The sequence below is a fragment of the Squalius cephalus genome (assembly GCF_949319135.1).
Source record: "Squalius cephalus genome assembly, chromosome: 17".
NCBI lineage: Eukaryota > Metazoa > Chordata > Actinopteri > Cypriniformes > Leuciscidae > Squalius > Squalius cephalus.
Genome location: NC_137138.1, coordinates 16,003,339 through 16,028,226, shown reverse-complemented (window position 1 = coordinate 16,028,226; position 24,888 = coordinate 16,003,339). Strand labels below are relative to the sequence as shown.

At 37.5% G+C, this 24,888-nt stretch overlaps 2 protein-coding genes across 4 annotated transcripts in view; both read left to right on the top strand.

Annotated features, from left to right (window-relative positions):
* Positions 1-152: 152 nt before the first annotated feature.
* cfap53 (cilia and flagella associated protein 53) lies at positions 153-5,197 on the top strand. The gene is made up of 8 exons (XM_079847831.1): positions 153-356; positions 574-803; positions 887-1,060; positions 1,139-1,442; positions 1,926-2,144; positions 2,250-2,466; positions 3,958-4,060; positions 4,152-5,197. The coding sequence occupies exons 1-8, from the start codon at positions 294-296 to the stop codon at positions 4,390-4,392; spliced, it is 1,551 nt and encodes a 516-aa protein (XP_079703957.1). The 5' UTR covers positions 153-293; the 3' UTR covers positions 4,393-5,197.
* The window catches only part of myo5b (myosin VB), a 59,921-nt gene continuing 40,230 nt past the window's right edge, over positions 5,198-24,888 (top strand). For 2 of the 3 annotated variants that reach the window (XM_079847828.1, XM_079847830.1), the window contains exon 1: positions 6,794-7,237. In XM_079847828.1, coding sequence (XP_079703954.1) covers positions 7,211-7,237 — 27 coding nt within the window. In that variant the 5' untranslated portion in view covers positions 6,794-7,210. Of the gene's footprint in view, positions 5,300-6,793; positions 7,238-24,888 lie in introns of those variants that run through there. The other variant, XM_079847829.1, reaches the window with a different exon arrangement.

Below are 24,888 nucleotides of genomic sequence, written 5' to 3'. Positions count from 1 at the left end.
CACAAAATAAAAGCTCGCCTGTCACGGTGATTAAGAAAAATAATTAAATTGTCGCAAGATTATTGGAGTTTTTGTAATAGGGCATTTAACTTTAACATTTAACTGTATTTTAGGATAATTACAATCATCATCGTATCATCATCGCATAAGTTGATTTTGAAAGGCGGCTGATATGGCTTGCCGTTGTTATGGCAACATCAGTTCAGTTCCGTAAACGCAACTAACGTTAGACAGTTGGAGGGTCATTTCTCAAGCTAGCTAGAGTCTGAGAAAGTGGAGTTAAAAAAATTACCATGTTGACAGCCCACCAAAGAAGGACGCGGGAAATAACTGGACCGGCACATTCCGTGGCAGTGGTGAGTTATTAGTTATGTTTGCTTGACAGAATCAACACAACAGACACACACACACACACACACACACACACACACACACTGATGATGATGATTATGAGACCAATTTTTCAAACATTATCTTTCTCTCTGGGAAGACAGCAGATTTGATAAACAGTATGTTACATATTTTTTCAATTTTGGTTAGTGTTAATATTCAACTCAAATATGTACATTTCAGAGAGCAAGACAACCTTTATCCAAAGACATAGACAACCTTTTTCTGAGGAGAAGGAAACAGGAGGCGACACAGAATGAGGTTCTGGAGTTTACCAAGGATCATAGCTCCTGTGATGTGAGAATGCGATGGGAAAGAAACACACAGCGCCGGATGGTGTCGGCCACTATTAGTAGACATCTACAGGAAGCAAGAGAGCAGTACCATATAGGCATTGATGAAAAGAGGGAAAGGTTTGAATGGAATAACCTCATAAATGATTAAGAAATAGTCTTTCACTGTAATGTAATGACATTTGTCTGGCTCTTTTCGACAGGCTTCATGAGCTGCTGGAGTCAGAAGAGCAGGAACTCTTCAGGGAGATGGAGGCAAAAAAAGAGACAGTGTTGGAGAGGCAGGCTAAGATGCATGAAAGAGCCACGACTCTACGAGAGAGAAGGGAGAGCGAGAGACAGAGGCTTGTTGCTGATAAATTCGATCAACTCTTCAGGTAGAAGGCCGTATCATTAGTAGTTGGACCATCTTGAACTTTGGATTAGATAAGATTTTCCCTCTTCCTGTGTTTTAGAGAGCAATGCCAGGAGCTGCGCACCATGCAGATGAAGCGCAGACAGGATGAGGTCTGCACTGAGCGTGAATCTCAGATCCGTACTAAGGAGGAAGTGCGACGGATGCAACAAGAAGAAGACAGACTGTTCACTCAGATGTGGGAGAGCGATAGGCTGGCTAAAGAGGAGCGTCATAACCAGGAGGCTCAACGTCAGAAAGAGAACAACCTCCAGCAGAAGGCATTCCTGCAAACACAGATGGAAATGGTTGAGGAGCAGAGAATCCGGGCCAAGCAGCTGAAGCAAGAGGAGGCCCAGTTACTGGTACTGATCATTCAATTCAATTAATCAATCAAATCAAGTTCAAATTATTATTAGGGATGCACAATACTTCTGTAGGTTATTAGTTACGGGCCAATATTACAGTTTTTTAATTGATCCGTATCTGTCGATATTAAATATTTAATTGTGTATGCTCATTTACTCTGTTTTTTTCATTTAGATGACCTTTAAGGGATAATTCACAAAAATAAAAATTCTGTCATAATTTTCTCACCCTCAGGTTGTTCCAAAGTTGTATTAATTTCTTTTTTCTGTTGAACATAAAAGAAAATATTTTGAAGACTGTGGGTAACCAAGCAGTTGTTGGGTGAACTATCCCTGTGTGAACTATGTTTTTTAAAACACTAAAATTCTAAACACTAAATTAATTTATTTAGACAAAAGTTTATTGAATTTTAAAATCCAGCATAACATTTGTACAAAAAAAGTTGCGCCATTGATTCTTCTGAACGCTGTGTTCCTCAGAGAGACCAGAGGGAGATGCTCCGTCTGGAGGCAGAGCGAGAACACAGACAGAAGCTTCAAGACCAAGAAAAACGACGTAAGCAGCTGGACTTTTCTCTTCGACTGAAGATGAAGCGCCTGGCACGAGATCGGCAGGATGAGCTGGCTCTGGATATGAGCATCCTGAAGAAGCTTCTGAGTGAAGAGAGGGATGAAAAGCAGGAGGAGTTCCTCAAAAAGGTTAGACTTCAGCAGAGTACAGTGTTGTTAACAGAGGTTTTGATCTTCACTTGAAGGAGTAGTTCATCCAAAAATCTAAATCTATGAAATGTTCTTCATGAATAGCTGGAGCGTAAAGAGGAGCAGCACAGGTACCGGGAGTATCTAGCAGAGCAGCTGAAAGAGCAGAAACGACAAGAAGCTGAGACGGAGCAACTGTTTGAATCAGAGCTCCAGCAGGCCTGGACCAGCAGGGAGGCACAGTGGCGTCTGGAAAAGGCAGCGAGAGACAGACTCATGAAGGATGTCATGGACACTCGCCGGTTGCAGATCCAGGAGAACTGTAAGGAAAATGCTTTAAGATCAGGCATTTTATATATATATATATATATATATATATATATATATATATATATATATATATATATATATATATATATATATTCAATAAACTTTCGTCTTAATAAATGAAAATAAATCACTAAAATCATCTATCTATCTATAACTATCTATATATTACAGAAACGTCTGTCTGTCTGTCAGTCTGTGAGTCTGTCTTTTATTTGCATATCTCTTGAACCGTTAGTCTGATGGATTTCAAACTTGACAGGTGTCTTGCTACGGGCATGAGTAAGTGCAGTGCCAAGTTTGACGTTGTTTGGATTAGAAATGCAAAAGATATCGTTAAATATATATCGGTAAAAGAAGCACACACTGGCTTTTGCCGCTCTAGCCGCTGGCCACTCCCTCTCTCACACTGACACACTGAGTGAACACAGCCCAGGACCAGAGACAGAGAGGGTCGAAGAAAGCAGCGGAGCTTAAGTAGCGTTTTCTCGGAGTTCACTGTAAAATCCACCATTTGTGGATGTTAACTGAATCTGTAAGTCAGCTATGCTGTTTACTTCTGAATATTATATTTCATTCTGGTGCGCTTAACGTTATCGCTACTGTGTAATAGTAGCCTGCTATTCACCAACTAAACATATCCTATTCAGTGTGTTCACAGTCTCTTTCATGGGCATCATTTGTAGCCTATTCACAAACTTTGCTCAAGCATAGCGTTTTCTCGGAGTTCACTGTGTGCTTTCTACCATGCACAAATAAAAATGTCACTGAACTTTTGCTGTGTAATTGTAACAATGAGCACTCAAACACACCAAACCAACAATTACTAAAAACACACACAAAAACTGATTTTGCACGAGTTTGTTTTTAATGCTGCAAGTCAATTTAGGAATCACAAGATTATAATGTGCAGTATGAAAAATGGATATTCGTTTTGAGATTGCTAAAGATTAGATTTAACAGTAATTCAGTTTTTAAAGATTTATTTAAAATATATATTGTGTATAATTAATACTTATTTAATGTATTCTTTATATTTTATATAATTTTTTATTTAATAACATATTACAAACTAAACCAAATATTAAAATTGTTATTATTAATTTTAATTTTTCATTAATTTAAAGAAACTAAGTGAAAGGATAGTTCACCCAACAATGAAAATATAAATGATGAGAAACACATATATATATATAATCACTACCATTCAAAATCTGGAGTCATGGTTTCCACAAAAATATGAAGTAGCACAATCACATAAAGTTGAGCACCAAATTAGTATATTTAAAATATAAGTAAAAGTAAAAAAAAAAGTTATTATGAATTGTAATAATATTTTACAATATTACTGTTTTTACTGTATTTTTGACCACATAGATGCAGCCTTGGTGAACCTAAGACTTTTCAAAAAGAAACATTTAAATTTACATTTTTTAATAAAAGTTTTATTAAATGCTTTTTAATCGTTTTTTTAAATTCTCTTTAGTGAACGAGAACCTGCAGAAACAGGCTGAGACTTTCAAAGAGAGAGAGGACCTTGAACGAATCATTCAAGAGAACAAATTGCTGGATGACGAAGAAAAGACTCGGTAGGTTCCTGTCTCTCAAAGTTGTTCAACTTAATCATACCCATACCAAAACATACAAAAATGAATAATATTTTGTTTCACATATGTCCAGTTTAAGGGAGGCCTCTCAGGAGTATCAGGCTGATTTACTGGCTCAGATGCTGCACCGCCAGCGCATTTGTGAAGCAGAACAAGCTGAGAAAGAACACGAGTTCCAGGAGGGCCTAATGTACCAGGAGCAGTACAATAAGAAGATTCAGGACATCCTTTCAAGGCCCATATCCGGCACCACAGCAGTTCATCCCTTCAGGAGACGAGAGCGCAGCTCCAGCTCTGGTGGACAGTTGGCATAAATCCAAACCAATTCTTCTCACAACATTAGTAACATTCTTAACATTAGTATACAATATTCTAAAAACAGTATAAAAAGAAAACAGATCAAATAAAAGGAACTTTCAGTGAAGTTCCTAACTTACATTCTCATTTCTGAATAACTATGTTTTACACATTTGTGTGATCAGATTCATTATCCCGTGTCAAAGTTTGTATTCAGACATACAGTAAATACAAGTCTGACTGGATTAGCTTGTTTTGAGGTAGATATTTGCATGTTTAAAAGATTATTTCAAGATTTCAAGAAAGCAAATCATTTCAATGAATAGAATGTGAAAAGTGTCTTCACATAGAAGACTTCCTTTTACACCGCCTTTAACACCAACCATCTAATTAAAAAAATAAGACACTGTCCACAGTTGCTATGAAGCATGTACAGTACAATACCAGGAGAGGTCAAAAGGTCAAAAATGACACAGTTAACACTCTAGATGATTTCCATAATGATTTGGCAACAAGGTTTTAGACCAATAAGCTGCTGGGCTAAATGATTAGTAGGTGAGGGAGTGGGCGGTTAACTTTTGACACTGCAGATTCCACGACAGCTTGTGTATGGTAAAGAAGTTAGTCAACGCCCAATACCTTACCTAGGAGTGCTATGGGTGTGGGAGCAGTTGGTATGATTTCATTTCTGTCTCCTTTTTTCTTTCTCACTCAGCTGTTCAGACAGGTTTAACTTTTACCCAAGCCAGTTTTGAACTTTACAAAATTCTCAGACTCTGCAAAGTACGCTATACAATCCTTTAAAGCATGACATGAGGAATATACTATATCTGAATAATTCAGAGCTCTGATGATCATTGTGTCTGTGGATATTGGCTCAATTTTTAAGAGAAGAAGATGCGTGAACATGAGCTTTATGTCAAGGTAAGTCAGACACTACTACAGCTACTACAGCTACTCTTTCATTCTAGATTTTCTTATCACATTAATAATACAGCATGTGGTTCACTGAGATTTACAGGTTACAGCTTTATAAATACATTAATTTAAAAACTATAGCAACCAGCTAAACACTTTTTCTCAAAACAACAACAATCACACCGCTGTTTATGGAATTTTTATGTTTAGGATGTGAACACTACTTAGGCTGAATTTCTATTCCACGCTGTACTTTACACATGGCTTGTGTTGTGTCCACTTTGCACATTGCAGATAAGAGTAGAGAAGCTGCTGTGTTGCTCAGCTTGTGTCTTTGATTAATGATGCAGACACTGAGCAAACACCGCACACTATTCGATTATTCTAGGCAGGTTCTGCTCTCAAATATTTCTAAGAAACATAAGAAAAAGTACATGTAAGTATTAGAGAGTTAAACTTCACATTGTGTGATCACAGTGAAATGGACCCAATCAGTTTAATCAGAACAGTGTTATCTTGGAGCAATGATGTGTATTCTGATGTTATACTGTATATTAACTAGTAGTTTATTTTTGGAGTCAAAGATGTAACAATAAGTAACAAGTAACAATAATTTAAGGGAGTTGGTCTCAGATCAGAAGCACGGAATTTAGTGATGTATACAGGTCAATGATGTGATTTTTTTTTTTTTTTTGTCTGGATCAAGTAAGTAATTAAAAGAATTTAACAAAAATAAATGGCTTGAATACACATTTTCTAGAAATAACATATTTTTTAATTAATAAATAAAATTAAGATAAGCAGTGATGCTATTTTACAGTTAAATTTACATGTAGTCAATTAATAGATGATGCTTTTAAGTGACTTACAAATGAGAACCAACACAAGTAATTTATCTTAAGACCCAAGTTCAGCAAACAAACTTCCCTGTAAATAAAGCCAAGTTTTAAGTGTAAGCTTGTGATACACAAGTTAGAGGAGTGAAATGCAGATAAAAACAAGCATATTTTTATTATAGGATTTATTATTGGAAATGCCTGTTTGGCTTTGGTTTGTTTTAAAATATTAATAAATAAAAAAGCCATCAATAAGAAAACTATTTTGTTGTCGTGTGACAAGAAAAGTACCCCTATACTTTCATCACAATGTGTCAGTAAGTTTTAAGATTTTTAAACGTTTTTTACATTTACAGCTATGAGGCAAGTGCTTGTAGCTTTGCATTTCTCCTCATTTGGTGTTCAGAACTAATTTAAATGTAAAAGGCACTTATACAAAAGGTAAACGCTTTTATCTTGAACTGTTCTCGTAATATTTTCTAACTGCTGACAGACTTGAGTCTATACACGAACAATACTGATGTTTACAATCTAGCATTTTATATTTCTGTCAACGTGATTTTAATGCAGCGCTGTAATTGGCCAGAGGGTGTCGCTGTAAACACACTGAATTGTGCCATTGATCCATGATCCTCTGCCGCTGCGGTGCGGTCATGTCAGTCATGATCGAGAGTCCATGGAGACGGAAAGAAGGCAGGGCAGCAACTTCACTCCTGCATTTTTGACATATTTATTTCTCGTTTAACCGATACATTTAAGCCATTATTAGAAGTCTGTGATAACTTGCAGTCATTGCTTATTTTAACTTGTAATTTGTTTATGCGGAGGATGAAGGACGCTTTTCTAACTGAACTTCAATTATGGGGACAGACACCTGCCGTGATCAGGCGCGGCTAACGCGCTAACATTAGCCGTCAGAGGGAGTTCAAAAGTACAAACCAGCACAACATGGAGTGGTGACAGGACACAAGAAAGCTGGATTATAAAGCTTGATGGGAATATCATCATATTCAAGCGGAAATATTTAACCTTACGTGTGCTGATGTGACTAGTTTAGGTGGGAGCTGCTGTATTTGGGATCATGTCTGTAACCGAACTCTACTCTAAGGTGAGTTTTTGTAATAGTTTACATTTTATTCCACCATTAAATAGATAAATAAGTAGTATGTAATATGTCACAGATGGACAGTAATTTACTGTGCGAGATAGTAAACGACGCCTTCATCAGTCTTTGGATAGGGACTTAAATCTTCGTTTAATGTAACATGACTAGCTTGAAATATTTTAATTCATCTAAAAACATCATAAAACCTCACAAAAGGTAATCTTCAACTGTTTGACGCTCTGTAGTTCTGCATAACTGCCTTTGACTTCCTATAAAACACAGGGAAGTATCGCGGACAGGTGTGTTCCTGTTGGTTTCGGTCTGTAAGTAGTTTCGGCTTTCGCGGTGTCTCGATACACACTGAGCGTCCTATCTAGACAGCACGTTTGTGCGCGTTCTAATGCGGCTTTGATGTCAAACAATGCTGTCTGCGAAGGCAGCTCACTGGGTATTGAGACACAACCATGTGTTCATGGCGAGTTCTTCCTCTTATTCTTTAGTGGTTCATATATTAGACATTACGTGTATCTGTCAAAACCAGCATAATCAATACTGGAGATATTCAGTAACTGCTGTTTATTGGATATTGTTCTTGTCTCGAAGACAGGATCCTTGTCCAATTATAATGAAATTCATCCATTTGTGGATTGCGTAACGTGCTGTTTGGGAATAGTATCATTAGTAGGCCTATGTGACATTTGTTTGGTGTCCCATTAAGTTCCTCATTTGGAAATTTAAATCTGTAGTTTATTGTGCTTGTTTGAATTGTTAATATGACAATTGTAGATTTATTTTCAGGATTACTATACTAGTTATGGAAAACCTGGAAATATTAGTGATTTTTGTCTTGGAAATGTATGATTTTAGTAGTTGGCTAAATAATTTTTTCTAAGCTGTGCCTAGCTCTAAATATTTCACCAGATAGAAATTGGATTTTAGATTATTATTATTAATAATTCTTTTTCCAACTCTCATCACAAATGACTGGAAAATGAATTGTCCTGGGAATTCAGCAGAAATTCATGTCTTGTCATTTCACAAATGTAAGCAATTGATAGTTGTTTATTTTTATTATTTTATCTACCTCTGGTAGAAATATGTCAGAGAAGGAATGCTAGCTGTTAATATGATATTACAAATTAGGAAAGACCTTGGTGTAGCCTCATGTTTATGTCACATATTAATGCTGCAGGTGACTCAGTCTTTCCAAGTTGTTTGGGCCTGTATGCAAATTTCATATTGTTTCTTTTCCTCCTGTGCTCAGCCTTTGAACTGTTCAGTTCATCCCAATTCTTACAGTGTCACCATAAGGGTGGATTATTACACCAGTTCACTCCCTTATTTTTGCCTTTGTGTTCTTATCAGACATTTAACCTAAGAGTATTCCACAGTTTTCAGGTTTTATTATTAGCTTTTGAGCTGTTATCTTATAGGGGTCATATAATGCCATTTTTGTACAAGCTAATATGATTCTTTAGGGTCTAAATTAAAAGTTTGTAATATACTTTAATTAAAAATTCTCATTAGTATTGTAAGAAAACACTAATTTTACCTGGTCAAAAACAGCTCTGTTTTCAGCACGCCCTTTAAGTGCATGCGTCTTTAAATGATAATGAGCTTTGCTCACCCCGCCCCTCTGTTCTGTGCCTACACCGTTTGTAATAACCATAACGCGTTGTTCACTTCATTATAAACGTGGGATTATGAATTATATTGAGAACGTTGTACATAGAAAACATGCCGTAATGTACCCTGAGTGTAAACAGCCGCATTCATCGTGAAGCGTGCAGCAAGCGATTTGCAAAGATTAATATAAATATTAATATAAAGGTTAATAAAACGTTACACTCACTTCAGTTATTCTGGAGGTGCAGCAGGAACACGAATAGTTGGTACCGATCCTTTTTTCAGGAGCAGCTTCTTAGCAAAACCAGCTTTATAGCGTTACTGACCCTCGTTTGTAAAGCAGTCTGGTGTGTGAAATGATTCGCGCAAGCATGAAAGCATTGACGTTGATCGTGGGGAATATTCCCTTCTAAAACAAAACTCAGCCGTTTTCAGCGGTTCGGATTTAGGAACATCAAAATGATGCTGTGTTCGTTATTACACCCAAGAATAGGGGTGTAACGATATTCGAACCGTACCGAAAAACCGCGATACACCACCAACGATACGAATCGCGATACTCTCATGGCGTACCGAACACGCCCGCCCCGCCCCTATTGGACCTCATGTCTTATGTGTACACAACGAATACAGCGTTGTTGCCTAACCACCATTAACCACATTTAATCGCAATAAGCTCAGTGTTTTGTTACTTTCGATAATAAGCAAGGTGTAATCTTTCAGATTCTGTCTATTTGATCACGAAATTCAAACATTAGATGTCGTTTTGGCGCTCTTTGATGTGGCGTGACAGATCACCATACTAGCTCCTCATTTAAAGCGGCAGCGCGGAGCGCGAGTAAACGCGAGCATCTCTTCCTCAGTTACAGAATAAACATGAATGGACACCTGAAGGTATGTTTAAAAAGATACAGTATACTTACTGAAAGGCATCATAACTCGTGTAATCGCTAAGTCAGTGTTTCAACAGCGGAAATACGTCAATAAAACACTTTTTCATATAGCTTTATTTACCTCAGGCAAGTCATTCAGTGTCCACAGCTTGTTGGTTTGCTAAGGAAATGAACCCTTTCACTAAATAAATGCACTGTATTAGCCTATATATTATAGTTTACTTAACCTGTTAATGACATCTTGATTATTTAATGTATTTTTAAAATATCAGTCATGAAAATGACAGCAACTGTGTAAATGATTATATTTCAATAATAAATTAGAGTAAAACATATGTTATTGTAAAAACTGCCTTATGTACAGTTTACATGTTTTCATACAATTTGTTACTTGAGTGTTGATTATTATTATATCTAACAATAAATAGCAACTGAATTTAGGCTAAAAGTCTAGGCTCTGTTGTTAAGCTTTAATGTTATAGTAATGTGAAAGTAAGGGCTCCTATATAGTTTACAGCATTAGCAGATACATTTTTTTTATCCTTGCGAGACGTTTACTTGTAATTGAATTAATTTAAAGACAAGGACACAATTTGTTAATTAAAGCACTGTTTTTTTTAAAAAAAGAAGCAATTTTAGCTTTCTAAACCCCCCACCCCACCTAAATGAACCGAACCGAACCGAACCGAGACGTCAAAACCGTGGGACGTACCGAACCGTCAGTTTTGTGTACCATTACACCCCTACCCAAGAACAGAACACCACAATCGCTTAGACGCCATTCTGCTCCAGCGTATCAACAATGACCGCGCGGACTATGATGACAGACAGCTCGCTCATGAGCGAGGGCGGGTCTGTGTTGAAACGCTGCTGTCAATCAACGATCGTGGGAGGGGCGTCGATTTTGTGACGTCACAAAATCGAACGGCTTGATTTGAGAGAGGGGAAAACATATAAGAAGATTAATAAAAAAAAACACTGGATGGATTTTTATCATTTTATGATGGTTGTGTACAGGCACTGCCAACACACATTTCAGTACAATCAACTTGTAAAAGTGCATGTACCATTATATGACCCCTTTAACGATCTTACGCAAAAGACCAAACCAGTGATGTCATCATAACCACCCTTCCTACGTGTATTACTGGTTACACTAACAAGTAGGATTGAATAGACAGACATTTAAGCAGTTTTGTTTTTTGACAGACCTCATTTTAAAGTCCCCCCCATCACCTAATTAAACTTCATAATCTACTTTTTGATAATCTGTATGTAAGACCAGGGAGACAATCTACCATCTGTTTTTTCTTCTTAGACCAACTTGCTAGTTTTAAAGAGGCAGTGTATACAATATCATACATCTAAGAACATAATATCTTATGGTGTTAAATATCTAATGAAATAAGAAGTTTAGGCAAATGTCTAAATGCTACTGTCTACAAAATTAACTTTTTGCAGATATACACATTTAAAGTCTGCATGAAACGGAAATGGTATTTTCCTCCCTATTGTGACGTATATCCAAGTGAGTTTTGATATCATGGCGGCTTTAAAATGTCTTTCTCTACTGGGAAAATGCACCAAATATATTGATGACTCATCCTGTACTGGCTATTAAAAAAGGACGATCCCTGATGTTTCCCAGTAAAAATACCTTACAAAATCTCACTTCTTGAATGAAAAATAATATTATAAATAATATTAAATTACGTTATTGTTTGACGCTCCCTGCTTTAAGTAAGTAAGTTACTACTATGTAGCCTTTTGTTGGAGCTTTGTGTCTTTGTTTGGTTGTTCTCAGAAAGAGGATTAGTTTGGGGCACAATGCACCCCAGCCGAAGTTTCGACCCTCCTCCTAAATGGGAGGTTTTGTTGAATTGACCCCAGCACAACCTAGATTTGATGGGGCTAATATCTCTTTTTGTCCATTCCAAATAGATTCTTTGAGTCTTTTCTTCTGCCGTGCTGTTTCAACAAAAACACCCCCTTTGTATTTTTTGTTTGGGTGTAATACATGGTCATCTCTGCATCTCCTTGATTAAACCATGTGCTATAGTACGTCACTGTTGAGGTCTCTCAGTGCCTCTGGGCAGATAAACAAGTCATGTGCAGGTCCAGGGGGAATGTACCATTGGGCTGGATGTGCGATCACACTCCCTGCACTCATGGCTCGGCAAATGCCACTGCTAAGGTAACTGATGCAGAAACGAGAGTCTCCAGGATGACTGGGGAGAGAAATCTGAGAGAAGCACTTAAGATGTTTTATTGTAATGTTCATGCTCTTTTTTTTTTTTTTTTAATGTAAGAAAATGGTGTACCTCTGTGAGTCCCTGTATAACTTGTAATCTAAATCACGGCAGGTTTTAAAGATGTGGATTATAACTAATTCTTGTTTAGATGTGGATTATAATTAATTCTTGTTTAACATCCCTTTAATGGCTCCATCAGCACAGCTCAAAGTAATATGATTAACCCAGTGATTATGGGTGTAGTAGGCTACAAACAAGGCTGGGTGATATTGCTTAAAGGGTTAGTTCACCCAAAAATGAAAATTGTCATTAGTTACTCACCCAGTCACGTCATTCATGTCGTTCCATACCCATTAGACTTTCGTTCACTTTCTTTTATTCACGTACTCTAAAAAATGCTGGGTTGTTTCAACCCATGTTTGGGTCAAAAATGGACAAACCCAACTACTGGGTTTAAATTTTTTTTATAATTTTTCTTTAAACGAATGGTTGACCCATATTTAATCCATATTTGACCCAAACATGGGTTGAAATAACCCAGCATTTTTTAAGAGTATAGACATTGACAGGCGAACATAAACAGAAGTTAAACCGAACTTGCTTGAACCGTGAGAACAAATCTCATTGGTTCTTGCGGAAGCCCAAACGTGCTGCGTAACACACGACAATGAACCTCATTGGTTCTCGCACATCAAGCAAGCATACTTGAACTTCCCTTTACCATATCTGATGTGTGCATTGATGAATAAAAGCCTAAATTCAATCTGTTCATAATACAAATCGATCATGTCTTTCGATCTTCATTTGTGTTCCGAAGATAAATGACAGTCTTACGTGTTTGGAATGACATGAAGGTGAGTAATTAATGACAGAATTTTCATTTTTACTAACCCTTTAAATATTGCTAAAATATAATATATATAATTGTATTTAGTTTTTCTTTGGGGCTTTTGACAGTTTGCAATAATTTTATAGGATCAATTATTTTTTAATAAACCATTAAACCAATAAGTAATTAATAGTAAAATAAAAATCTAAGTAAAAAAAATCCACTAAATGAACACAAGAACATTATTCAAATGCACATTTATGATATTAGTGTTGTAAATATGCAACATTATCTCTAAAATATAATGCATTATATCTCACAATGCAATATATCCTACCAAATTGCATGTGTTTTTATAATGAAATGGGAATTTTATACAGAATTGGGAAAATAAATAGGGACAGCAAAACTGTTTTTCAGTGCACCTGCTCTGCTCCGGTCACTTTTCATTGATTTAGCAGGAAGTCTCGCGCTCACCTGTGAACCACTGCAGCAAGCCTCACACTCAGGTAGTGGTGTCAGATTTCACAGGGATTCAGGCCAGTCATTCCTGGACAGTGGTCAGGACAAAGATCACAGGTGGAAAGGGAAAAAAGTGTGAGGCGTCCCCCAGGAAACACCTGATCTCTCCCTCTAGGACGTTTTGTGAGTGTGCTGACAGTGATCAGGGTGTGGCTAGCAGAGACGCAGAGCTTTGTTCTAACCCTTTACCCTGTAGCCTAATGGGGAAAGTGTGCTGAATCTAGTGAAACATGAGACTTCCTGACATTGAGCTTTGCCCTAGGGGTGTAGGAATAGTTTATTAATTTATAATAGTTATTAATTAATAACAGCTGTTATTCATAAATGTGAATAAGTGTTATTAGGTAGCTTCCCGTCTACAAGTCAACATGAGTGACATCACAAATTGACCATGTTTAATGCACTCTGTTCTAATTGTGAACAATTCATTGGTGCACTCTATTCCAAAAAACAACATGTTTTTTGCATTGAATTTCCTTTTAAAATTACAAAAGTTTGGGGTCTGTAAGAATGAATGTTTTTAGAGAAGTCTCTTATGCTCACCGAGGCTGCATTTATTTGATCAAAAATACAGTAAAACAATTTAAAATAACTTCCATTTTAATATATTTTCAAATGTATTTTATTTATTGAATTGTCAGCATCATTACTCCAGTCTTCAGTGTCACATGATCCTTCAGAAATCATTCTAATATGCTGATCTGCTGCTCAATAAACATTTCTTATTATTATCAGTGTTTAGAACCGTTGTGCTGCTTAATATATATAAATATATATATATATATATATATATATATATATTTTTTTTTTTTTTTATTATGATACATTTGTTTTGTTTTTTGAAATAGAAAATGTATTTGTTTTTTTTATTTGAAATAGAAATCTTTTGTAACACAAATGTCTTTACTGTCTCTTTTGATCAATTTGCATGCATCCTTGCTGAATAAACATTAATTTCTTTACAAATAAATCTTACTGACCCCAACTATTTGAACGGTAGTGTAACATAATAAAGTAAAAATCCTCTTTTACTCTGAAAAGCAGCACATTATGAAGTAGTTTGTGAATTATATTTCATTGTTAGACCCATTTTTATGGTGCATAGAGCTGCCGCAAACACTCACAGCTCAGTTAAACAGCTGACGTGGATGCAGGTCTTTTTGTCATGCAGCTCAGAGAAGCCATGAAAAACCAGTTTCGCAGGTCTCACCCCTTGTTTCTCACCAGCTCCCTCCCACCACAACAGCTTTTCCAGTGGCCTTCATTACTGTGTTCTTCAAGCCCAACAGATCAGGACACTAGGTGCTGACTCAGATAATGAAACAAAAGTCTCACACTTCTTCATAGCCAGCTGAAATGTTTGATCGCTTATTATTGTTTTATTATTTGTGCCAATATAGAACACACACACTCATACATGATGCAGTTTGGCTACTTCTGCTGAGGCCCTAAACTGTGTGACAGTCATTCCTGTATCTTGGTAGCCAGGCTCCCGACTTGTAAATAACCCTGACAAACTTGTAGCTGATTGTATCGACTCTGTGTCCCGACTGTCCACTGAGAAGTTCCATCTCATTATGGTTGCTGGAAATGCATTGGAACAATTAGCAGAGCAGTCAATTTCACACGATGACAGGATGACATTGCTCAGGTGTGGAATGGCATGCATGCTAAATGCTGGGACTTTCTAGTCTGGTTAATCGTTTCCCTTCTTGGCCTTTGTTAGAGATTCCGTCACTGCTTCTTCATGCAGTATCAGCTTTCATGGTTCAAAGATCATACCTGTTTTAACTGATAGATTTTTCCGTTTAAGCTTCGTCATGCATGCTTTGAATTTGTGTTCTGAATGTTTGTGAGAAATCCAAATTTTTTTTTCGTTTTTTCTCGATTAAGGCTTTGAGATGTGGCATCTAAGGCTGTCTTTCATCAGAAAAGCCATAAATGATTTTTAAAGGGATAGTTCACCCAAAAATGATCATTTAGAACAGAGCTTGAGGTGATGAAAAACGAATAATTATATTGAATGTTAAATTAAAATAAATAATTCTGCACGAGAATCTCCATCTAATGTGATTAACAAATCAAAGGCTGCAATTTGATTAAATAATTGTATAGTCTGATTTCAGAATAAAGCACGCATGCAGCATATTTCATTATTATAATTCTCAAATATTCGTTTTTATTTTAGAGTAAAATTTGTCATTTACAACAGTAATATATTTCTATTTTCTATCTTTATTTTTATAATTAGTTCAAACATGCTACTACTACTAATAAAATAAGAATAAAAATAACATTTAATAACATTTAAAGGCACAGTTCACCCAAAAATGAAAATTACCCCATGATTTACTCACCCTCAAGCCATCCTAGGTGAACATTCTTCTTTCAGATAAATACAATCGGAGTTATATTAAAAAATGTCCGGGCTCTTCCAAGCTTTATAATGGCAGTAAATGGGTGTTGATATTTTGAAGCCCAATAGAAGTACATCCATCCATCATAAAAGTAATCCACACGGATCCGGGGGATTAATAAAGGCCTTTTGAAGCAAAGCGATGCGTTTGTGTAAAAAAAATATATCTATATTTAAAACTTTATAAACTAAAATAACTAGCTTCTGACAGACGGCAATACGCATCGATTTACGGCGAAAGAGTAACCCCTGACGCATGACGTATTGACGAACGTGGAAGCACAGAGGATAGAGCCAAAAAAATAACAAATAATGTATGCGCAATTTGTCTGAGACTTGCGGCTTTGTGATCAGTAGTAAATGCTGCTCCATCTGAAAGCACTGCAAGTTTGAGTCGCTTAAAACGTGCATTTGAAAAAGCAACACGCATCAAACATATTTCCAAACTTTAGAAGCATTTATGAACCTCTTGTCCAACAAAAGACAACATTTAATAAATCAATCAAAGTTTCAATCTTCTGTTTATTCAGCTACAGGGATAGTATGATGCCCATAGGGATTTCCTGAAATCAGTGTGTTGTCTACTTCTTCAGGAACATGTGGAGTGTCTGAGCGAGAGCGCCCTCTGGCTTTCAGAACTGAACTGACAAGCTGTGCATCAAATAATCGCAGCCTTTGCCAAATCGCTTGCGGTTACATTCGATTAATCATGCAGCCCTATTTGGCATAAGTCGACTTGCGTAGGCCATCTGCCGGAAGCTAGTTATTTTAATTTGTAAAGTTTTAGATATAGATATTTTTCTTACACAAACACATCACTTCACTTTTGAAGGCCTCTATTAACCCCCCGGAGCCTTGTGGATTACTTTTATGATGGATGGATGTGTTTTTTTTGGGTTCAAAATATCAGCACCTATTCATTGCCATTATAAAGCTTGGAAGAGCCAGGACATTTTTTTATATAACTCTGATTGTGTTCGTCTGAAAGAAGAAAGTCATATAGGATGGCTTTAGGGCGAGTAAATCATTGGGTAATTTAAATTTTTGTGTGAACTATCCCTTTTTAAATGTTATTAAATATTATTTAAAAAGTTTGGGAACCCCTGATTTAGTATATATTTTGAAGGAAAAAAGTGTATTTTTTATGGTTTTTGTTTTTGTTTGTTTCTTTGTCCAGACAGTGAAAGTAAATGGTATCCAATTTAGTTCGGAAGCCCATAAATCTTCTCTCTGAGTTGAAATTTTCAGAACCTTGTTCCCAGTACTTGGCCATCTCATACATTCTGTAGAAATCCTGTCACTTCAGTGCATTCATTTTCCAAGTCAGTTTTTCGGGACTCATAGGGAATAGTTGATAAGCAAGATGCTCAGTCAACTGTTGATTAATTCCTGTGAAAACAGCCGAGCAGAACTGAGCCCTTCATAGGTGCTTATTCGTATAATAATTTTACATTTAATAAAAATTTTGTCTCATCAGCATCACCCATGCACAATAGCTAACTAATTAAGGCATCCTAACAGAAATGTAACTTCATACGTAATATCACCAACAACGTCATTAAGAAGCATGCAAGAGGCGCATCCAAATGATTCCTAGTATAGAGTCTTGTATTAAAGGGTTAGTTCACCCAAAAATGTTTCTGTCATTAATTACATGTCGTTCCAAACCCGCAAGACCTTAGTTCATCTTCAGAACACAAATGAAGATATTTTTGATGAAATCCGAGAGCTTTCTGACCCCTATATAGACAGCAAGGTCATTGCAACTTTCAAGGACCTGAAAGGTAGTAAAGACATTGTTAAAATAGTCCATATGACATCAGTGGTTCAACCTTAATGTTATGAAGCGACGAGAATACTTTTTGTGAACAAAAAAAAAACACATTTTCAACAACCCGGTTGTGTTTACTACGCGAATAGCGTAGGAGATCTGTAATGGAAGAGCATTCTTGTCAGAGGAAGATGCAAAGGAAAAACTGTATTTTTATGATGTCATAATATAGGGTCAGGCTCAGGCCAGCTATAATAGATTATTATGGGATGATGTATCCTCTACAAGCTTTCAGAACTTGGTTAACCTCATCCTTAATTTGCCAATCATGCATTCATTCTCTCCTTCAAAAGAATCCTTCCACACGGATTGTACACATGGACACTTGGGGCATGTTTTGATGGGGGGTGGGGGGGTTCTTTTGTGTCTGAGTGCTTTTTAAAAACGGGACATGCTTAGCGCTGGGGCACAAAGTGACATTAATTAGTGTAAATTAATTAATCGAGTATGAAAGGGGACAGTGTTTCTCCCCACCCAAAAATAGAGGTAGGACCAAATAGACTCATTTGTTTAGCTGGACTGAACCTCTACTGATCCTATAGACCTTATGTTCCATTTTACACTGTGTGTCAGCGGAGCACTTCCGATTGTCTTCGAACTTCCGGTTTACGCGGCTAAACACCGGGAAATGCTAAGTAGAAGTTAGTTAGATGCGAGTGTTCTGTTATATTAATTTATTTTCCTATTAATTTCGGCAATGTCAAGTGTTATGTGTTCAGTTAGAGGGTGCCATAATAATTGGAAGAAACGAGAGCAGTTTTTAAAGCAGGAATGTTTTGAACATCGACCTCAACTACGATGTGATTGTACCTGTGGAGCCACGTACAACCTGCATCCACCTCCGAAGGAGAAAGAAGCGCTGCGACTTTGGTTGAAGGCTTTGAACCTGAAAACCCCACCCAAACGTGCTTTTGTTTGTTCCTTCCACTTTGTGGATGGAAAGCCAACTGAAGAACATCCCTACCCTGAAAAGTGGCTTGGCTATGAAGCTCTGTTGAAGAAGCCACGTCGGGTGCTAGTTAGGCAGTCAGGTACGTCGTAGATATGTGTCGTTCGCGAACAAGCCGGCTGGGGCGGGACTTTATTTGGATGGGCACACTATGTGGCCAATTACATGGGAATACAGACTAGGATCAAACCATTATGTGAAAGAGCTGGGACACATACACGTTCCGAAGATAGCGAGTGTAGTGGTACAGGCCATGTACACAGAGCGACAGAGAGGGGCGGGGAGCCGGATTTAAATGCTAATGTTAAGACTTTTGCCTTTATTTATTTGATTTGTTTGCTGCATACAAATAAGGCTTTAATGAAAACACTGAATAAAATATGGCTTACCAACATACAAATCATTCACAATTGCAAAATTGGTATAAAATTGAAGGCTCAGAGTGATACTAAATGAAGAGCCATTTTATTATTTTACTAGATGACAATGAAATACTCAGCATGGAGTATGAGGCCACTGATCTAGTGGATGTGCCACTGGATGACTCCCATAAAGATGTTGGGACCCAGTGGGAGGACCGTTCACTTGGTGACCATAACTACTATTCAAGTCACCCCCCGATGCCTTTGACCACCACTACTGACCAGGGAACACAATGTGTCAAACTTCTCCACAAGACTCTGCTTAGGACCGAAGCTCTCTCTTTGCTCCATACGGGCTTGTCACATGCTGCCTTTTATTCAGTGGCTGAACACCTCATACCTCTCTACAAAGGTAACTTCCAGCTCGACCCAACGGACCAGCTTCTGTTGGCTTTGATGAAGCTGAAGCTTAATCTGCTCCAGGATGACTTGGCTGAAAGATTCAGTGTGTCCCAGAGCGTCGTCAGTCGAGTGTTAAGCTACTGGATTGACCTCATGGAAGAGAATATGAGAGAATACATTCCTTGGCTTCCAAAGGAGACAATATGTGCTACAATGCCCCAGTCCTTTAAAGAAAACTACCCAGGCACAACGTGCATCATAGACTGCTCTGAGACCCCCCTCCAAAGGGCCAAGAATCTTGATTCCCGTGCAGAGTCTTTTAGCCATTACTATGCCCAGAACACAATAAAATACCTAGTGGCAATTGCACCCTGTGGCCTAATAATGTTCATCTCCCCTGTTTATGGAGGTAGATGTAGTGATAAATTCATAACATGCAACTCAGGGTTCCTGGAGTACCTGCGTCCAGGAGATGAGGTCATGGCTGACCGAGGCTTCACCATCCGGGATCTACTGTCTGAAAGAAAGGTGAAGCTCACGATACCTGCCTTTACTAAAAGAGGGGCACAGCTTTCTGAAGAAGACACCACCAGCACAAGGAGGATTGCTAATGTGCGAGTCCACGTGGAGCGGATAATATGCAGACTGAAGCACTTCAGGATTATTTCACAAGTTGTGCCAATCAACCTTGCTTCAAAAATAGATAAAATTCTGAGAATCTGTGCTGCCCTGTGTAACCTGCGAGGTGACATTATCCATGAAGATGCTGAGTGAGATAGATTGGCGTTGTCAACAAAGCAGTGTAATGCTTATGCGTAAAGTGGCAAGTAATGCCATTGGAAGTTGTGTTACTTGTGTTTTGCTAGGTATTTTTGAAGGCTGATGTTTACTTGTGTTTTATACATAGGCCTAACAAAAAATGTACAATGAAATGTTCAATTGTAACAAAGTTTATTAAATGTATTAATTTAAACAACATTACACAATAAAATTGCCTTTTTAAAATAGCACTAGCCACTTAAAGGGACAGTTCACCCAAACATTTACTTTCTTCTGCTGAACAGATAAGAAGATATTTTAAAGAAAGTTGGTAACCAGACAGTTGACAGTCGCCATTGACTTCCATAATACTTTTTTTTTCCTACTCTGGAAGTCAATGGGGTCTATCCACTGTCTGGTTATCAAATTTCTTTAAAATATCTTCTTTTCTTTTAAAATAATTCAATTTCTTAGACCTGTTAATTTAAACTCCATTGCATCCTAAATTAGAGAAGATTTCTAACTTTCACAAAGCTGCTTGTACCCATCACTTAATGACAACATGCCTGCCTGAAACTCATTGGCAATGTGAGGCAGCATGTATTTAAAATAAAAAGCCTTAAGCCTTAGCACAATGTCAGCACAGAAATCTGCATCATATTTAACATTGATCAAGGCTTGCTGGGATGGGGTCCAGATGAGCAGCTTCGAAGTGGTCAGTCCAGTACAGAACATGCCCAGCTGCACCTGCATGTAATAGCCACGTGGACCATGTCGTTGAAGTTGATGTGCCCCATCCACTATCTTCACATCTGAGGTCTTGCTGCTGAAGAGGTCTTCCAGAGACTCAAAAGATTTTCCCAAGACTGGACATTTGATCTCTAACAGTTCTTCTGTGTTCAACACTCCATCAGGGCTTGCCGACAGCCATGGCTCTTCTGTGCTGACCACAGTGCCTCTGTGAATGACAGAGTAGCCGCAGCCTTTGAGCCACTGGCAAGCTTTGAGCTCACTCTCGTTCCCATATCTTGTAGCTGCATTTCCGTGGAACCTTGGGTAGAGATGCTCATTAAGGAACTTCTCAGGACTCGCTCTGACTGGAACCCTCTTGGCAGAGCTAGCAGTGATGCGAATCTTACGAGCTTCATGCCATATGTGTGAGGAACTCTGCTCATTAGTGATGCGCTCCAGTGATGCAGATTTGGTCAGGTCAAGCGCAATGAAGGTATTGTAAAATAACAAACATTTCTGGCAGGTGGCTGGAACATCATGTACCCCATGTGGGAGGAAATCTGGCTGGGATGGCTCTTCGTTTGGTTGAGCATTAAGACATTTGTAAAGCAGGCTTCCTACAGGCAGCTTCAGGTGGCTCAAGCTCTCCCTCAGCTTTACATGGGATTGAAATGCAGGGGTGGGAGGCAGGGGTGGGCATTGTGACCTTGCTTCTATGTTCTGAAATTGGTCAGTGTTTCTATGGTGTGCAAACCTGATGTCCACTAACCGCTTTGGGGCAAGGTTCCTCTGGGTTCCAGCATTCCAGTAGCATTGCTCATCAGTGCACGCTATACCAGTGAGTCCCTGGGTCACAGCATTCTGAACCTAACACAGAGACAATTACAGTCAGAATATTAAATATATAAAGATATAGGGCCCTATTTTAATGATCTAAGCGCACGGTCTAAAAAAAATATATATACTTTTTTATATATAATATACATATATAATATACATTTTATATATAATATAAAGAAAATATTGTGTGTAAGATAGGGCCCATAAAGATATTCATTTCCAAGCAACAATGGAGCAATTGGATCAATATACTGTACAGAAATTATACATCTTTAAGATAAAAAATGCAAATCTGAATATACTACTAATAAACTTACTTTGGATCCAAGTTATATGACTAGTCTTGTACTTACCGTGACACATCCAGCCCATTACTGTATGTCTGGAGAAATTAACTCCAAAACTGCAACTGATTAGACTATTATCATTTTGAAAAGTGACAACAGTAGATATTATTAAATATTACAGATTATGCTGTATGAGTCCAAGAGCTGATTTTTTCACCATGTACAATTTGAGTAAAATATACTGAATATATCATGCTTTGGTGTAGACAAGATTTGTTGCTTACCTTGACTCCATACTATGTACTTACCTTCTTCCTCCAATATGAGATTTGACTACATACTACTTACATATTCTCCACAATTCTCCAAGTCTGTGATACACAAATAACATGTTAGTATAATCCACATTACCCATAAGGCTAAATTTTATTCTATTAATATGAACGTACTGATATACTAATGGTATGAATTTGTAAAGCTGCACACAATTCATGTTACATCACGTGGGCCAATAGTTTCCCCATATATATATATATATATATATATATATATATATATATATATATATATATATATATATACACACACACACATACATATATACACATACATACATATATATATACATACATAGATAGATAGATAGATAGATGCATGAAAAACATAACTGTATACTATCAAAGATTATTTGATAATGTAACATACTTCCTCACCTTCCATAAAATTGAAGCTGCATGGCTACATGACTTGCCGAGGCCAGCGATGCAAGAACACCCTGCTGTCTCTACTTCTCCCAGGTTTGTCACCAGTACCCAGGCCGAGTGTGCTGGTTTGCTGGACTGACTAGGCTGAACATCAGCCTTCAAAAATACCAGGTCTTTCAGACCTACTTGGTGGAGTAACACACGACCCACTTTACCACTGTGAAGGTACTGGTAGGCTTCAGTGCTCTTGTAGCTTTTCATAGCAGCACCATCTACTCCAAGGGACAGCACAAAATAATTGAATATATCCCCGTACATTATTTCTGGCCACTTTCTCATGTCATCCTCCCAGTCGTTAGTGGCGATCCTTGAAGGATGCGATACATTTACACCATCCGACCGCCGCAGCACAGAAATAGTGTGCTCCCATATGTTGGCCATGTCAGCTAATTACCGCAAACGAAACAAATAATGTATAACAAATGTTTGCTTGCCCTTTTTACTGACAAATTAGCTTTGTTTTGTAGCACTGTTTACACTTCCTCTTTCTGTGGCGTTTTAGGCGGAAGTCGAAAGACAATCGCGTTAAACCGGAAACGGGTAAAGTGGGCGGGGCTACATAAGGTCTATAGTGCGGTTGTTTATGTTGTCATTTGGTAATGAGGCATTTGATCATTCATAAATGTAGAATTAGGCCTCAGTTTATTGTACCACATACCATGTGCTTTTGTTTTTCTAGCATCACTAACAGCAATTTATCATCTGAAACCATAAAGTAGTGAGAGTCAATATTTTTTCAGAGGTTTAGATTAGGTATGCAACTATATAGGCCTATAGGCTACTGTATATATTATTCTATAAATGTAATTCCACATTCTGCCCAATGTTGTATGTACAAATTGAAAGCTTTGAAAACAAATAGGCTAGTGAATGTATCTATGTGCAAAAAAAAAAAAAGGAAATTGTACTATACTAAAACATAAAAAAGTGTTTGACCACTGTTTTATTATTTTGTTTACAAATCTTCACTGTACACTAAGTGCAACTCTTTAACTGTTGTTATTGCTTGACAACAGAAAAACACCCAGGCCACCTCTGACAATACTCCGCTGTCAAGGTAGACTCCCAGGTTTTGTCATCAGAAAATGATTTACAAACCAAATAAGTAGATTGATCTCGAACACAATTTGCATGTGGCCTACTCTACTGAAACACTTCTATATTAGGGCAACTATGGACCTATTTGAGGTCAAAGCATCATATTTCAGTTCATTCATTTCACTTTCTGTACACACACCCATCTGTGAAGTTCCTCTACCGTGTGTACCTAAAGCATTTAAAAGGCTAGTTCGCCCAGAAATGGATCTTTTATTTAGTCCTCCTCATTTTATTACAGACCTGTATGTCTCTTTTGTCTGTGGAACACAAGCAGTCATGAATGTCAGAATGTCCAAGCGACTCTTTTTCATAGAAGTGAATGGTGACCATGGTTGTCAAGGCAAGATTTTCAGTGAATAACACACATTTCTGGCTGTCCTATGGCTTTGTACAATTTGGTATATAGCACACAAGACACATGTGAACCCATGATCGGTATTCACTTTAATTGTATTAAAGAAACAGCATTAAAAGTTTTCAAAACATCATTGTTTCTGTTTCACGGATAAAAGCACTATATGAGTTTGGAATGATGTAAGGGAGAATTTTTCAGGTGAACTGTGACTTTAAAGTCTGTTAAATCAGGAGTGATTCTCAAACGAGTTTCCTTCAGCTTGTAGCTTCAATAATCGAGGTGATGCAAGACTTCATGGAATGAGGTGCATTTGCTTATCACACCTGCCCCAGATTCCTCGAACTTACACAGAGTTCCTGAAATGTCAGTGATGTGCAACGTGTGTGTGCTTCTGAGTATTCTTAATTGGACAGGTTTCTATGCTTATTCTATTGAATATGTTCATATGGCAGTTAAAACAGGTTTGTTTTTATCTATATAGGCAATTGTAGATTGCTCATTTAGCAAACCCAGCATTTTTAAGATGTTTTTCTTTGCACAAAAGTTTATGGGTAGTCCAATTACAAATCACATTCATAAACGACAGACCATTCTTCAATATTTAGATCCTGTTCAGTTTTGTAGAGTTAGCTAGACTCGTACTGTACTTTAGCACCAGTGACATTTTTTGATAAGATTAAAAACCATATTTCAGAGTATTTGTGCAACTTTTGTGCATACTCATCTGTGCGAGAGGG